The 18,097-nt window shown below is 31.3% G+C and overlaps 1 protein-coding gene across 1 annotated transcript in view; it reads left to right on the forward strand.

Moving 5' to 3' along the window:
* The window catches only part of LOC129221635 (aprataxin and PNK-like factor), a 59,398-nt gene extending 46,717 nt beyond the window's left edge, over positions 1-12,681 (forward strand). The window contains exons 10-12 of the mRNA XM_054856160.1: positions 625-801; positions 10,130-10,206; positions 12,443-12,681. Coding sequence (XP_054712135.1) covers positions 625-801; positions 10,130-10,206; positions 12,443-12,627 — 439 coding nt within the window. The 3' untranslated portion in view covers positions 12,628-12,681. The remainder of the gene's footprint in view (positions 1-624; positions 802-10,129; positions 10,207-12,442) is intronic.
* Positions 12,682-18,097: the final 5,416 nt, after the last annotated feature.

Raw genomic sequence — 18,097 nt, forward strand, 5'->3', positions numbered from 1 at the left:
ATGCAGTGCATATCCCTGACACAAAACGGTTTGAATGTTATGTAACAACAGAAAATATACATCATTTGTAAATGTTCAAATAATTTTTAAGTGCTACTAATATTTCTGTATTTACTTGTTTTTTTTTTTTTTTTAATTCTTTAAGTTTTGTGAAATGGCAGTATCAATTACAATCAAAATTTTTCAAAATATTGACATTTTTCATGTCAGGTGTGTCTAACAAATGTGGCAAAATTGAAAAGTAGGAATATAAATTAGCAAAGTATGGGTATGGTATTTCCATCCAACAATTTTGACATTTTTGTAAAAACTTTTGGGGCCCATTCTTTCCAAACAGGACCTAGATTTATGAGGATGCTAGTGTCTTTGTAAGCTAAGGTGAAGCAGTTAAATGGCAACCCTCGAAATGATGCAATTTTCATTTTATTTATTAAAGTAAAACTTGCAACAGTCTTGTTTCAATCGGTTGTATTTCTTCATAACATTAGGATAAGTAGGAAGCTCTTTCAATTTTAATAAAAAAATTATAAATCTTTAAGTACGTTGTTATAGTTTCTAAATACGTTTCTAAATACTTTTGCACATTTTTAGAAAAAAACTCATTTTGCTCGGACATATTTTCAGGAGAAATCCAAATCATGTGGGGCAATTTAGTCATCCAGGAGATTCTGACAATGTATCAGAACCGGAAGCAACTGAGAAAAATGAGAAGAATGATAAAAATGACAAAAGTGATGCTAACAGTGGTAGTGAAGTTGAAAGCAATAAAAAAGAATGTCCTTATGGAGCAAATTGTTTTAGGTTAGTCAATTTTCTTATATTCTGTTTATTTTTTTAACTGATTAATGCATTTTTGGGGTTTTTTTTAGTATACAACGAAACTTCTATGAACAACCACCTCTATACAGCAACTACCTCCATTAACGACCAATTTTTTAAGGCACTGAATTTCCATACTCGCTACTTTTTGATAAGAATCCTCTAGGAGAGAGACCATTGAAACCTCTCACAGCAACCAGCAAATTCACAAAACTCAACACCAACAAAAGATGGAATTTTTGGTGAAAAAAAAAGAGAGAATGAAAGAAAGACATTGTGGCTTACATTGTTTTGTTGGCTAGGACCAAGAAAGTGTAAAGAAGGGTGTAAAATGTATTTTGGGGTTTCAAATGGATTCTTTTCATACTCAATGTTCTCTCTGTTTAGTATCCAAAAAATGTTACAAAAAGGAGGGATTAGTTATCTCACCTTTGTGAAGCTTACACATAGGTGACACACATATGGGTCATTTTCCAGAAAATGTAACTTTTGAATGCAAATATTTTTCAATTTCAAAACCTTTTCTTTCTTTTTTTTAAAAATTCTTACATGAAAGTTACCTACTAGAAATAACCATAAACAATGCCCCAGCTAAGTTCCAATTATTTTACTCATCAGGCATGAAAGTTTTCCGCGTTTTCGCGGAATTCCGCTTTTTCGAAAGCTCTCCGCGCTGTTTCTGAGATCGATCGAGATCCGTCGAGAACTCGTGAGTGGAAATGGGGGGGGGGGGTTGCGACGTAAGACAATCTCTAACTTCCGTGTATCGCGGATGCCACCGCGGTAAATCTCCTAGCGATAAGAGCGGCTCACGTACAGAGCAAAGGTGGGGTTACTTTCCTGCGGTCCAATGACAATCTTCTCCCGTCGCGCATTTTCAAAAGGGGAAGAAGGCTTGCGTTCGTTTATAGACCGGTGGCTACCGGTCGGTTGAATAACGTCGCTGTATTGCTCTAGCATGCGCTGACGTCATTAGCTGTCATGTGATCAACCGACCGGTAGCTACCGGCAGAGGTCGGCAAAGTCTCGAAGGTGATAGCAGTCTAGCAAAAGCGTCCATTCAAATAAATAACTGTAACTTGTACTTTCAGTGCGATGTTGTGATTGCTTAGCTTGTGTTGGTGCACATGCACGTGGGATTAATTATTCGTTTTCGTTCATAAAGTGAAGCTGTAACGAGCATGTGCCTTTATCCATCATCATGAATATCTTAACAGTTAATGAAAAGCATAAAGCGCGTGAAATAGATGGTGGTGAGAAGAATAAATTTAAATTTTCTTCGTTGGAGATTAAATTAAAAATAAAAGTAAAAGATGAGGAATATGAAATTACTCTGAAGACTGCATACAAAAGATCGATGTTAGCGGCAAAGCAAAATGCGAACTGTGCAGAAAACAAAAAATTGTCCCTAATTTTTTAAATTTTCACAATTATCATTTATCTCTTCCATCATTATTTATTGGTTGTTTTTCGTATTCAAGAATTTTTGTCTTCATTAAGTGTTTTTATTCTAAAGATTTTCTTTCTACAACATAAGGGAAAAATTCATATGGAAACTTAGTGTGTTTTATGACTGTAATACATTCAAGATGTTTAGCAAATTTTTCTTTACATAAATTATGAAATAATCATTAATCGATGGTTCTCAAACCCAAAGACTTTGTTCTAATTGAGGAATATTTCTGGTAATAAAAGTAAGCATTTTTTTTTTGTCTTATTGGATTTATATGTACACAAGTAATTTTATAAATGTATTTATTGATGTCTGTATGCTCATTTTTTATAGTATGTGCGTTCGGTGTGATATTTTTAGTGTTCGCGAAAAGTTCAGCTTTTTTTGTCAGCTGGCACTTTCATGCCTGACTCATAAATAAAAAAAAATAAAAAATGCCTTGTTCATGGAAATTAAACAAAAAGAAAAAAACTTTTAATGTTTAAAAATCTAGGCCAATTTAATATCGAAGTAGTAATTTTGTTAATTGTGCAAACAATGAGCTTTTTAAATGAATAGTGGTATTCTAATATTAAGCTCTCTTAATTAAAGCAGGGGTCGATGTAGTCCTATATTTCCTATATTTTTCAAAAATGTCCTATATTTCCTATATTCCTATTTTTTACCCAATATATCTTTTAAAAGGAACAGTAAATAAACTTTCTGACATCGGATTTTTCGTTGAAAATATGTGCCCAAACGAATTTCAAATTAAAAAACTCAACTGATTAAATCCTACGACAGGCACCTACACTCATTTGCTACAGCAATGTGGACGTCACTCACTCTATGGTGGGTGGAGTTTCGAGAACTACAGGGTGCGGAGAAAGTTCCCACAATTTTGTTTAAAATGTTTTTTTAGCGTTAAAATCATATGTTGGTGATTTATTCCGCTGGCGCATCCGTCGCAATCCAGAGCGCTCAATGCGAAAGATGGCCAAAGAACTGGAGATCAGCGAAAAAAGCGTCCGCACCATTGTGAAAAACAAGTTGGGACTTTGGTCTTACAAGATCAATCGCCTCCACTTCCTCAATGACACAATGAAGTGGAAAATATTGATGAAAGCTCGACGGATGCTTCGCTTGACCGCTGGTGCTCGCCTTTCGAAGGTTCTCTTTACCGATGAGAAGATCTTCACTATCGAACCCACACATAACCATCAAAATGATCGCCAACTGCTTAAGTAGGGTCAGAAGAAGACCGCTGCTGCAAAAATCATTGGACACAGTCACTTTCCAGGCTCCGTAATAGTATGGGCTGGCATTTGTGCCACTGGGAAGACGCCGCTTGTTTTCATTGACAGAAACTTCAAAATTAATGCTGCGAGCTATCAGCAGCGGGTTCTATGCGATGTACTGAGGCCATGGGCAACAGAACACTTTGGCCAAGATGGATTCGTACTCCAGCAAGACTGGGCTCCTGCGCAATCGGCCCGATCGACGATTGCCATCTGCGAAGATCTGTTTCCAGGTTTTTGGGATACGGATGTTTGGCCCCCTAACTCACAGAACCTCAATCCGATTGATTATTCAGTGTGGTCAATCGGAGGAAAAAATCTCGGGAAAAGGATACGCCACGGTCGACAAGCCCAAAACGGCTCTGAGGCGTGCCTGGAATGAGATAACGGTGGATGCGTGCGCGAGCATCGTCGGCAATTTCAGACTGCGGCTCCGTAAATGTATTGAAGCCCAAGGAGCCAATTTTGAACAATTGTTATATTTTTTTTGTTTAATGTTATTAGTATTGTTTCAATAAAGAGTTTTTATTGCTTTAACTTGTTGATTTGTTGAATTTTGTGTTAGTTACAGCCTATTGAAATATCTAATAAAATTGTGGGAACTTTCTCTGCCCCCTGTAAATCTGAAGTTGGTTTTAGAATTTTGCGTTTGGTGGGGGGAGGGGGGAGGGCAACAGCCATTTGTTTTTTTTTTTCATCATGGTTTTCGTTGGTATATTGATATATTTTGTGTTCAGTGCATTTTCTGATCGGAATGTTCTAATCTTCTTTTTGCAATCTTTTGAATTTTGGGATCGTGGAATGTTAGTTCCTTATGATGTTAAAACGTAGTTCGTGGTAATAAGTGGAATTATAATGGCGAAATTGCATCACTCGACAAAATTTCGTGTGGAGTGGTTGAGTCAGGAGGACATTAATTGTACAAATTTTGGTGCATGGTGCACTAAAGGAAAAGATGATTTTACTGCTTTTTTGCCATTTTTGCAACTGTTCAGTGCCCATAAGCAATAGTGGAATTTCGCAATTGAGGCTGCATGCTAAAACATTTAAGCATAAAGAAAATTCTGAAAAACATCAGAAGAATCCTTCTCAAACTCTGTTTGCTCTTAATACAAGTGGTAAAATGTTCAGTTTAGATATAAAATCAAAGAGCAGTAGAATTAGTACTTGGGTCAGAAGTGGGATAGAAAAAATAAAAATTTATCTTTGTTTAAATTTTGTTTAGTTATTTAGTCTGTAAAGTACACTTTTTTTTTCAAAAATATTTCTTTCAACTACAGGAAAGTCATTTCAGATGTAAGTTATAATTTTGTTTGAATTTTTTTTTTAAACGAAATCATTGATAAGAATAACTATATAATATATGATATGTATTTCTTTTTTTGTAGCAAAATTATTCATATAATATGTCCTATATTTTTTGGGGAAAATGTCCTATATGTGACAAGTCGGTCACTTCTACCCCTGTTAAAGTATGGCTTAATTAGTTGTTAATCCTTTTTAGTTCAAATGTGTGTTAAAAATAGTATTCAGTAAATTTGAGAATATACTGGCAATTTATGATTTTGGTAGAACGCTTAAGTTTGATGTATTTCCCCACCATCATTTATGTTCACCTCAGAAGTAATGACATTGATAAGATCTGTCATGGAGGTGAGGAATTTTCCATTAATATAGTATCTACTGGATACATTTTTCAGGGAAATATTTTTTTTTCTTCGTTGCTACAATCTGCACATGTTAGACATATGAAAACATGTTCACTACTTTTTTTACATTAATTTACATTGCTAAAATTCAAGTTCACAGAGGTGAGAAGTCACAATAACCACACTTAGTTTTCAAAACAAAATCTATTTTCTTGTTCTTCCACAAAAATCTCGCAACTTATTTATGGCTAAAAATTAACAAGAGAGCTGCCTTGTATCAAGGAAAATAAAATGTGATATCATTACTGCCACATGTTAATGAGAAATGGCGTTTGTGTTTAGGTAACAGAGGTGAGAATTCATTGTGTAACATAACTTTTCCTACTAAAACGAACTAAAACACAATATTAAGCAATTAAATATACTTAAAAAAATAGTATTTGGTACACTTGTGAAAGGAAAATAAATAAGTATACAATTTTAATTAAACAAGATATTCAGCAACATAAACAGTCACACCAGGTGTGTGATATGCCACGGAGGTGAGAATTCACATGTTGTGAACCAAAAATATATTAAAATAAAAATTATTTTTAAAAACTTGTTGTCAGATTTAAATACACTATATGACCAAAAGTATTGGGACACTTTTCAAAATTCACATTTTTACGGATTTCTCGAGAAATAAGACTAATTGCTCTGTAAGTTTTTTCACATAAAAGGTGTACTCCAGCCGCCATTTTCCAACAAAATTTAAGTCTACTATTTATTTAGGGGACAAGCAACTAAGTGAGGAAACAAGCAGAGGTTTTTGATTATTTTTCATTGTAAATAGCTGGGAATAGCAATAAATTTCATAAATAAGTTAAAAACCTATCTAGAATTAATTTTTATCTATTCTTGAAAGTATCTCTTATACCCATGGAGATATAAGCCTTTCTTTCAAGAATGCAAAATTTTTTTGAAGGTTTTCGGCTTATATCACGCAGAATTTTCCATCAAACGTTACTAAACTTTCAGAATATTTGACAGCATATTAGAGAAACATTATAACAAAATTTGATGTTAAAATATTGAAAATTTAATGAAATATGAACGTTTAAAGCAATTAATTTTTCACTGTGCAATCAAAGCCCAGATATATCCCACATCTTATAAAAAAATTTCAACTTGATATCTTTAAAATCTAAAAAGTTATCAGCAATTTAATGAGTTAAATTTTAATAATTCTTGGCTATACGACGCATTGTGAGGGATTGTTTGCAAATAATCCATTCTTACCATGAATCACTCTGCAACGATAGCAGGAAAGTGTGGCCAGTTTGCAAACGACCCCTTACCATTTGTCGCCTATCCAAGAATTATGGAAATTCGGCTCATTAGATCACTGATAACTTCTTTAGTTTTAAAGATATTGAGGTGGAATTTTTTTATGAGTTAAAGGATATATCTGAACTTTGGATTATTAACGTTATAAATTGCTATCTTTCGTGCATGCGCAGTGAAAAATTAATTGCGTTAATCATTCATATTCCATTAAATTTTCAATATTTTAACTTCAAATTTTATTATTATGTTTCTCTAATATGATGTCAAATATTCTGAACATTTAGTAACGTTTAACAAAAAACTCTGCGTGATATGAGCCGAAAACCTTAAAAAAAAAAAAAATTTGCATTTTTGAAAGAAAGGCTTATATTTTTGTGGGTATAAGAGATACTTTCACGAAAATATAAAAATACTTATTTGATAGATTTTTAAGTAATTTCTGAAATTTATAACTGATTCCCATTTATTTACAATGATAAATTATCAAAAACCTTTTTTTTTGTTTCCTCATTTTGTTGCTGGTCTCCTAAATGAATAGCAGACTTAATTGTTATTGGAAAATGACAGCTAGAGTACACTTTTTATGTGAAAAAAATTACAGAGCTATTGGTCTTTTATTTCTCGAGAAATAAAAGACCAATTGCTCCGTAAAAATGTGAATTTTTGAAAGTGTCCCAATACTTTTGGTTATATAGTGTAGATATATTTTTGATGAAATTAAAAAACATTGTTAAATGAATTGTTTTTTAAAGGTTTTACTGTAAAAGGCATATGACAGAAAAGTTACACTTTTTGAAGAATATATCTTGCAGCAGGTCAAGGGTGCGTTGGTCATTATGGGAGGCTGATGAGAACAGTAATTTTCCATTTTCTTAAAGGTTTCTGGAAATTTCACGAAGGTATTCCTGGCAGATTTTAGTGGTCAGAATCTATTTTTAGCACATTTGAACAGTTGAAAAATAGATAAACCCATGTGCACTCGAATTGCACTGATGATTCCAATAATTAATTTTTGCGCCTGAAAGATCAATTAGAAACATAAGTTCTTTCAAAAAAAAAAGCAGTGCACATGAAGGAGACAAATCTCTTCTCATATTGTAAAACCAATTAGTTTCAAAATTTAAAAAAAAAAAGCATATTTTGTGTTTAAAATTTGAGAAAAAAAAATTTTAGTTTCTCTGTCTAAATGTATTTTTATAATACTGTCCTTAAGCAATATACCGTAAGCTAATAATTTCTATGGGTGCTATTATTGTTTTTGCAAGTTTGAAAATGACATCTGAGAGTGACCAACTTTCATTACTGACCACTTTTCCCAGGAATGGAGAGCGGTCACTACAGAGAAGTTTCACTGTATTGAAATTCAATTGTGTATCCCATTCAAAAGTTTCTTTTTCCTGTTATAAACAAACAGGTTTTGCATTCCTCTTAAATTTGTTAAATAGTTTAGGTATCCCTTAAAATTCACAAAACTCGACCAAAATGTGCTGTTGTTCTTGAAATATTAAATGCTTTTCTCAGCTCTTCCCACTTCTTGCTTTAGGGTAAATCTCTTTTTCGTGTATTAATTCATTGCCCACTAAACAGCTATTAGTAGAAAATCAACAAGTATAACCAGTTTTAACGCTAAGTGTTGGAATCATTTTCATTAACTGTAAAAGAACGACCATTTGAAATAATATATACTGGATGTTCCAGTGAAACCTGCAAGGCCTTTATTTTTGCAACCGTTAGTCCCTAGATGCATACTTCCAATTGCAAAAATGTTCAAAATCAGATGCAGAGTTAAGATATTGAAAGTTTGAGGCAAAAATAAAAATAAGTCAAAAAATAACACAGGCCCTGGGTCCCCTAATTTATATTTTGTAGGATAAGCTCCATTGAAAAATATTACAAACACAAAAAAGTTGACAGCTGTGTGACCAAAACTCAAGGAGATATTTGAGTTCAAAGTTTTAAGCGACAATACAGAAGATAAGATTGAAACTTATCACTCAATCAGAAGAATGACTGGTTGTCAAAGTAAAAAAACAAAGCATATGTATTTTTCATTGCTATTCGAAAGTGAATGCAAATGGTATGCCATTATATGCAAAAACACACTACAAAACCTCAAAACAATTTGAAAACCCACACTCTATGCACATATAATTTTAAACCCTTGTTAACCGCTCTATTTTCCACAAAAAACGTTATTGAAACGAATGTAAATTGGTGTAAGTCACAAAACGCTGCATTTTATCTCTCAGTGAATATTGGTCATACTAATGTTACACTTTTTGTGTTGGAATTAGTTTTTAATGGAGATTATTTCCGTAAATATAAGTTAGAGGACCTTGAATCTGTATAAAAAGTTAAATTTTGTATTTTTTGCCTCATTTTTATTTTTGCTTCAAAATTTCAATGTCTTAACTCTGCTTCTGATTTTGAACATTTTTGCATTTGAAAATATACATCTAGGACTAACAGTTGCAAAAATAGAGGTCTTTCAGGTTAAACCGGAACACCCTGTATGAAATAGTTTTACCTAATGAATTTGTTTACAGTAAAATGCTTTTAATACAGTCGGATCCCGATTTAACAAATTCATCGATTTTTAATGAATTCGTCAGGACCGAAACTTTTGTAAGTGAAATCGGGGTTATTTGTAATATCGGGGTGTGAAAATTTTTTTTTTAAAAACTGCACATACCTTATCTAAAACCCCTAATAAGCAACTGCGCAAAAATATCCATAATTAGAAAGGGAAACTGAATTAGAAACTTTTTATTCAGCATTTCACGACTTATTACACACTAGTGAATTTGATATTTTAAACTACTAACTAAGTAATCATGTTTGATGTTTGACAATTTCCTTGATACTTGACCGGAAATAGTTCTCTTTTGACTTTATGGAGAGAAAAAAATACTGTGTCATTTGCAGCCTGCTGCATGAGATGTTTTTAGTTTCCAGGCCATATAAAGCATTTGAAAAAGTAAGTTTTAATGTGAGTCTCACTATCGCTTTTCTGCATCAAAATCAATATTCCTTGGTTGCTCCCTCGCCCGTTAAAATTGCTGATTGATTCCTAGAAAAGTCTTTTTCTATTTTGGACAATATGGATATAACGTTTGGAAAACAATCCAATATTTTCTAACTCAAATTAACAAAAAAAAAAGTTCGGCTGTTAAAATATTTTGTTAATTCTGGGTTTATTATTCGGTAAATAGGGAGTTTTGCCTTTATTTTTGTTAGGAAAAAAGAAAAATTCGTTAGATCGCGAAATTTGTTAAATAGAGGTTCGTTAAATCGGGGTTCGACTGTATTTTCAATTTTTTTAATGACTTTTGTGCTATTTAACTATATTTACACTCTAAAATCATATATAGATGGTTAATTTGATTATTACAACTCACTAAAGCTCAACTGGCTGCTCACAGGAATAGGGAATGCAAATTAGGAAATGTGGTAATCAGCTGAAAAGAAGGTATTGAGCAGGGCCTTAGGATGAAAACTGGACTGTCATCCATAAATAGAAAATTATTATTATGTTTATGCATATAAAAATAAGAATTTATTTGATGTGTTTAATTTTTTCTATTTTTTAATGTAATTTTTAGAAAAAATCCTCAACACAAAAAGGATTTTAAACATACGAAAAAAGTCCGCCCACAAAGAGAAGCTGCAAAGCAAGCTGGTAAGAATGCAATTTTTAGTTGATTTTTTTTATGCTTTTATTATTCCTAATTGTAAATATCTATTACAATTCTCAATTTAACCACTCTAAGCAGAATTAAACGTTTCAAGGTATTTCATGCCATTACGTGCAAAATCTTTTCATTATGACTTAGTTATTCTTATTCATGGCTTTTTTTATAAAATGGGTCATGAAGGTATTTGAATCTCATTTTCTAATGCATACATAGTGTTTGGTTCTATTTTCAGTTTCATTTTTTTTTATAGTTTTCAAAACTATTAGGAAAAATATTCTCCTTTGGATCATTTTATTTAATATTTATCTTTATTTTGTTTATCTTTATTTTATTTAATATTTATCTCTATTTAACTATTATTAATTTTATCTACTCAGTTACCACCAAAAAAAAAAAAAAAAAAATGGCAGATCTAACTCCTTGAAATTGTGATAGTGGAAATTCATAACCTTTTACAATGAAGCTATTTTTTCAATGCAAAAGATGTGAACTTATGGAAGCAATCTTAGCTTCTTGCTATTAAAAAAGGGCAACTTGAAGCACCAATATTATTGTATGCAATTTTTGTTGCTGTTTTGTGGTTTAAGCATTGCTTTTTTTTTCTTTCTTTATTCATTTTGGCAAGTGATTATATGATAAACTTTGTTCATCAATATATTTTCTGTTAAAAGCTTTAAAAGAATTGCATTTTCTTCAAGTTTTGGAAAAAGTGAAGGTGTTTGTTTGCTTATATACTTCCACACAAAGATACCCCAAACTTGAATGTTTGGAAGGGGACGATTTTGCCAAGTGATACCCGAATTTTACCAAATGATAAAATATGAGAATGAATACAAACGTATCTAATGAGAAGAAGCATTAAACGTCATTAATAGAAATATAATAATAACTTCGCATGCAGTCTCCAAATTTACCGAATTTTCAGAAAAAGTGTCGACTAGGAACATCTTTGGTAGGTCACAGTGACCTCTCACCGGGCGTCTCTGCTTCTGTCAGCATTTTGAGACAATTAAGAGATCAAAACGGCAAGGATGGTATATCGATGTCCATCCCTCAGTGCTTGAATTTGTAGTCGGTGTGGTATTGATGCATCGACTTAGAAAAATTCTAAACCGGTTTAATGATGTAGGATGAACACCGGTTTTTTGCGATGTCGCCCAGCCCTAATGCTTTGAAAATTTTTCTTATTTTCTGTACAATGTATAAGGTAAGATGAAGATAAAATAGAAGCAATAAGGTATACATGACAGCTTCAAGAGTTTTCAGACAAAGTGGGGAGCAATTGCCCTCCTTGCCTCGTAGGTGCCCCCCTCCCCGACCCCCCTGATTACAGGCTACAAAAGCAACTATTTTTAGAAGTGGAACTCAGTGGCAGCCCTGCTGATCACATGAATTCCAGAAGAATATCTTCAAGTTTAAATAAATTTTTATCATTAGTAACTCACTTATTAAATAGATCTCAAATCCAATTGCTGCCAAAATTAGGACTGGGAAAATAATTCCGAAAGTTGCTTTTTATATGTTAACAAAATCTGCCACTTTTTCTCAGGGAAATATTTAAATAAAGGCAAAAAAAGTTAGTCATTGCAAAGTTAATTGCAAGTAGTGTTTTGCATCCTCACCCATTGATCTGCAAACCACAGTTTAAAAATCCGTGGTATAGATAATTTATATTATCATTATAGCGATTATAAATGAATTGGGACTTTGATAAAATGACAATTAAATTCAAATTTTGTAAAAATAAGACTTATTTACTAATAGAAAATTGCTTTTCAAGGTATGACGGGGGAAAATTGCATTTGAACAAAGTATTTGCCTGTTTGTTGATATTTTGATAGTTGAAATTTCAACCCTAGCTCCAGTCCTTTAACCCTAAAAATTGTTGACCATTTTTTCGTTTCTTCATTCTTCTAAAATGACAATCTCACCAGTAAAACAGTGAAGTTACCCAATCCAGTTCAGCCTTGTCAAAATAAAACATTTCCCTGCATGTCTAATATTATCATGCTACGGTGGGAGTTTCATTGTTAATGACATCAGAGCGTTACTTGATTAGCAAATTTACTATTGCATAGAGGGTAATAAACTTGACTGGGGGGGATGAAATAATGTTTTACTGTGTAGTGAAAGGGAAAATTCAAAAATAATATCAAGTTCAATTGTATTCCCAGTAAAGTGATCAATTTGTAAATAATATATTATTTTCTAATATTTTAGATAAGAAAACAAAAAATTCCAGAAATAGTGGTGAAGTTGATAGTTATGATTTAAATGACAGTTTTCTGAACGATGATTCTGATGAATATAAACCTGTGGACTCTGGTTCTGACTATGAAAGTGGGAAAATAAAAAGGCTTGCAAAAGTTAAAGCTGCCAAGAACAAAAGAGGGAAAAAAGTTTGAGTGTATGTTGCTTATTTCTCGAATTCATTAAAGTTCAAAACAGTGGATTATCAAAATCATTGTCATCTACATTTACTGACCAAACAGTCTTTCTAGGAAGGTCAGAATTATTCCACTAAAAGAAATAACTGTATGCTGGTCACTCAAGTTCATCCTTTTATTTTCTTCACAGTCATCATCAGATTCTTAACCTTCTGTCATCATAAGCTTTGTTGACGCTTGATATTCGTGTTCCCAATGATTAGAAAACGTGATTTTGTTTGTGTTTGGAAGAAAGCTGACTTTTGGAAGAATAAAATGAACAAATGGTTTCAACATGTACCTGAATGTATTCAAATAATTAAAATTTATTCTCTGTTATTTAGAAATATTTTATTATATAACTTATTTATTTTAATATTCTGCGTTGATGTTTTTCATAGTTTATTTTGTTCTAATCAAATTAATGCTAATATATTAAGTTTATTGTGTAATTTAAAAATAGTTCTGTTTGTTTAAAGATTTTCCTCCTAATCCTGTGTTTTTCATTACAATTATCAATTTATTTTGTTACAGTTGATGGTTTGTTAATTTTTTGATGCTGAAATAGTTTTTTTACTAATATTGGTGAAAATGGTTTTTGAATTATTTTGCTCAAGTTTCATGTACTGCTTACGAACCTGAAAAATTTCTTTCCATATCTGCCTGCATATTTATTTCCCTTTTCAGATATATCAATGCAATGAAAAAGTCAAAATCATGTTTTTGAAAAAATCGTAAATTTGATTTTACTGATAGAAGAATAAATTTTTAAAAAATATTCTTATGCAACTAATATAGCTATTGACTGAAAATTAGAAAACTGGTTGGTTAATTTTAAATGGTCTGACTTATACTAGTTTAATTAGTAGTCATAATTTTATTTTTATGTGTATTTTAATTTTTAAATTTCATGATCATTTATTTACAATTTGAATTTTTTTCCCTTTTGCAGTGTTAATAACTGCAATCTTAATATTCATGACGTTAAAAAAAAATGAATCATTACCATCCATAAATGTCCTACTTTATTGATTTTGCCCATTAAGTTACAAGTTTTAATGTATAAAACTGAGAAAAATGAAAAATCCAAGCCAGTTGTAGTTCTGCACATATCCAATGTTTTTTTTTTTTTTTTAATTTCATCAAATCAATGTCTTTCCTAGTGCTGCAAAATGAGTCTTGCTATCTTCTTTACTTGTACCATACAATGTCAGCCTAATAACCTGTAGCGAATTAATCATTTAAATGTATATCCATCTATTGTAAAACAAAATTCATGTCTCTTCTGTAGTCAATATAGGGATCCAAAATATTTCTTTTAACCGGTTTTTGTTTATTTTTATATTGTACTTAATATTGGAGAGTTTTTTGTGTAAAGCAAATTGAAACGGTTTTTGTTGAAGTCAGTATGCTTTACTTATGTCATTGAAAAAATACTTCTCTCTGTCTGTAGGCTTGATTAGCTCTTGCTTATTGGCTAACTTCATACATTTAAAAAAAAAAAATCCCCCTTTTTATTTTTTAACTTCCTTTGGCTTTATCCCACTTTTTTCTTCTTAATTATTCATTTATATTTAAAATAATGAAACTTTCCTCATAATTTTATATAAATTAATGGTGTAGAAAGTCTTTTATTTCTGCTCTGAAGTTGCATTACAAGATAAAATGTAACTTAGTTATGATTAAAAAAAAACACCCTTAACTAAGCAATTTAAATTCCCTTAAAAAAAATCTATCTACATGGTTGAAATTAATTTTTATTTAATTGCTGTTAAATTGAGAGTGAATTAAATGTGGAGAGTCAACTTGTGCTGAAAAAAGACCAGTATGTATTTATGATTAAAAAAAAAGCAGCTAATGTAATCACATTATAGATTATTTTTTACTATTATCATTTTAAAACTAAAAGGCGTTGCTTTTTAATGCTATGTAATTCAAATGTAAGCTTAATTTATTGAAGTTTAGTTTTTCCATGATACTGAAAGTACAAATTTCCCGTTTTTGTTACAAACTGTGAAAAGTATTTAGAACCTAAGTATCTATTCAGTTGCAGAAAAAAATGTGTAAAAAATTGACGATTAATTCATCTGTAGAAAGTTAAGTTTCTTAGCTACTTAAGAAATATTTTGAAAAAATTCATTATGCTTCTTATTATCTCCAGAGCACTTGAATATCAATGAATAGACAAGGACTAGATTAAATGTTTGTTTAAAACCAGTTGTGTATTTACAGCATTCAGATTCAGGGTGCTAAAGCTCATTATATTTGAGTATTATCCACCTATAATTAGTGTTTATTTGTGCTAAATTTTCTAGTGCATTTATTTGTGCTATTTTTTACGCATACTTTTTTTGGTGCAATTGATCATAAAAACTGTTTTTGTATTAGTACAGTTCTGTATTTCTGATTTGTAGACTTTTTTCTTTTTTGGTGTTTGGTTTCAATGCATTTTGTTTGTTCTTTTTTTGTACGTTTTATTTATGTTTGTAAAGCTCGCTTCTTGTATATATTTATTGTGTAATTTTCTTTTGAAATTCTGTTTATTTATTGTTTTCAATATATTCACAATGCAGCTTTCTTCCATACATTTTTAGTTCTCATTTTTTGCATAAAGTTAGAATACTTTCATTCTAGAAAATACATTTGCATGTCGTTCATGATTCATTGTAAATTAGTTGTGTGTTGTGTAGTTATAGTTAGATGTTACCCGAATTTTTGTCTTTTTCTACAAAAAAAATAAAGAAAATTTCTATATTAAATACAGATAATTTTTATGCTTCTTTTTTAATTATAAATATTGAACATATTATCTAAAGTGCTCAAAATCATCTTGCCATGTCTTGAAGTTTTAATTATTTTGTTACCAAATTATCTACATTGAGTACTGAGTTTGAGAAATAATTGGAATTTAAATGCAGTTAATGAAAACTTAACCTAAAAACAAAATTTTATTTATGCACCTTGCCCCTGTGATTTAACTCCTTCATAAAGAATTAATATTCAACAATGTTTTTCATTAAGAACTTGCTGATTTGAAACTTATTTGAGCAATGTATTCCAAATTAAATTACGCTTAAAATACGTGCAAACTTAAAGCTATACTGCTGTGGAAATGTAAAGTGCAGTACTTGCAGAAATAATCTTTTGAAATGTTTGAAGGAAACTGTTTTGGATTTCTCACAGGTAATAGTGAAATGTTGAAGTTGAACTCTTTTTTTTTTTTTTCCATGCTTTACACTCAAACCTGTTTTTGTGCAATTTTTTCTGTGCAGTTTATAAAAAATTCAATCAAATTTTGACTCAATTGACTAACTTATATTTCTTTAAAACCAGTGCTTAATTGGGCATCTTTGAGAGAATTTTTTATGCGGTCCCTATCTACCACACAAAAACAGGTTTGAGTGTATTTACAGCAGAAACCAAATTGGCAAACTTGTTCAATGAAGCTAAAATACAGTATATGACAAAAATGTTAAAAAATTAAAAATTTGCAGATACTGCAAATGAGTACGAGGTGAGAAAAAAAATACACACTTTACTTTTCAACGGCAGTACAATTTAAGGTAAAGAACTTGGGACTTATGTACAGGGTTGCCAGACGTCCCGGATTTCAAGGGACAGTCCCATATTTTGAAAAATTGCCCCACGTCCCGGGGAACTTCCATACGGGACGGCTAAAGTCCCGTATTCTAGCTAATAACAATATTTTACAGAACGAGACATTATTTTAAGTGAAAAGTAAAGTAAAACAAAAAAAGCGAAACAAAGAGCCACATAAAATCTTGTGGCAGCAATCGCAAAAATTATTTTTCTTTTGATTTGGTTTGTATGTTTTTGTTTTGTCGGCAGAGCATGAGGAATCGAATGGTTGTTTCTTTGCTCATTGACTGATGTTGGAAAATATATTTCTCAGGGGTGCCCACCTCCCTAAGAACAAGGGTGGAACCCCTCTAAATGTAGCGAAGACGCCCTCCAATAACAAGAGCGCACCCCCAAAAAAGTGAAAATTACCTATTAAAACACCCCCTCCCCTCTAAAAATTTCATTGCCGCAGTCTGCGCCATTATCCTCTCATAGGTGGGCACCACTATTTCTGCGCATGCGTCATCAACCGCAATGAAAACGATTTTTATACTTTGATATGCGACATTTTGTGAAGTTTAAGGCTTTGTTGCGATTGAATTTTTCAGATTTATCATGAATAGACGTCTCAAAAATATCTCCCCGCTCCCCTTTTCACTCCTAGAAGCCTGTCCCGTATTTACTATTCTTAATTCTGGCAACCCTGCTTATGTATCATATGAGATTATAATCCACTTCTGCTGGGAAAGTTTAACTTTCCTTTGCATATGATTTTAGGAAAAAATGATGTTGTTTAGAAATTATGTTAGAAAGTGTATACATATTAATGAATTACAGTTTAAAATTATATCATTAAAATTCTAAGATAATTTTTCATTTTCTTATGTTACACTGTTCTTGAAACAGTCCGTTGTGTTGAAATGTTTTGGCCAAACTGTGCTCTTGGCCTTGAAAAAAAAAATGACATAAAACTGGTGTGAGTCAATATTTATGCTTGAAAATTTGCAAATATTTAGCATACTTTAAAAATTGTTATTTTCTAGGACAGGAGACGATATTTCAAGTACTAAATGAGTTGTAAATGAAAACTAATTAAAGTTGATAAATTTGTATTTATGACTATGAAACTTTTAACTCAAATGTAACAACTGTGTATATATTAACATAGTTGCAGTATAGGTTTCAAAAGTTTGATGCATAATAATTTTATAGGAATATTAAATTTGTTTTATTAATTTTGAAGCCAACACTATAGTGAAATGCATTTTAAAATACTGTTCTAAAAGGTTACTAAGAAAGGAAATGATTTACCTTTTTATGAAATTAAGGAAACAAAGGTAAATTCTGAAAAATATTGGGAATTCAGATACATGAGTTTTCAGATGTATTACCAATTTTGACCTTTTACTTATCAGCTGTTTGCCTGCTTTAGACTGAGTTTTGACTTTGATATGCTTAAAATTTGTATTTATTTTGTTATTCTACAAATGGTAGTTTTGTCTTAAGTACCTATCAAATGTATCTAATGCTAGACCTAATTTTGTTTTAATTAGTCTTCAAAATCCTTCCACAGAGGAACTAAGGAGTAGTTTTTAATTTTATGCTTCAGGAAATACAAATAGTTTGCTGAACTTGCATCAGACATTTGCTTTGTAACTCCTACTCTTAATAATAATAATAATATTCATAATAACTGTAATACAATGAAAAACTTTTATACAGTCTAAGCAGTTTCTGCCAGAATTGTAAAAAAATATTTGCTGTCATGACATTTTGTTTGATTTTCACTTAAACTCATTTCATTTTTACAATGTACTAGGGCGCTACTACCTCCTATCACTCACCAATCCCAGGAGCTCGAAGCAGT

The sequence above is a fragment of the Uloborus diversus genome, chromosome 4 (genome assembly GCF_026930045.1).
Source record: "Uloborus diversus isolate 005 chromosome 4, Udiv.v.3.1, whole genome shotgun sequence".
NCBI classification, from domain to species: Eukaryota; Metazoa; Arthropoda; class Arachnida; order Araneae; family Uloboridae; genus Uloborus; species Uloborus diversus.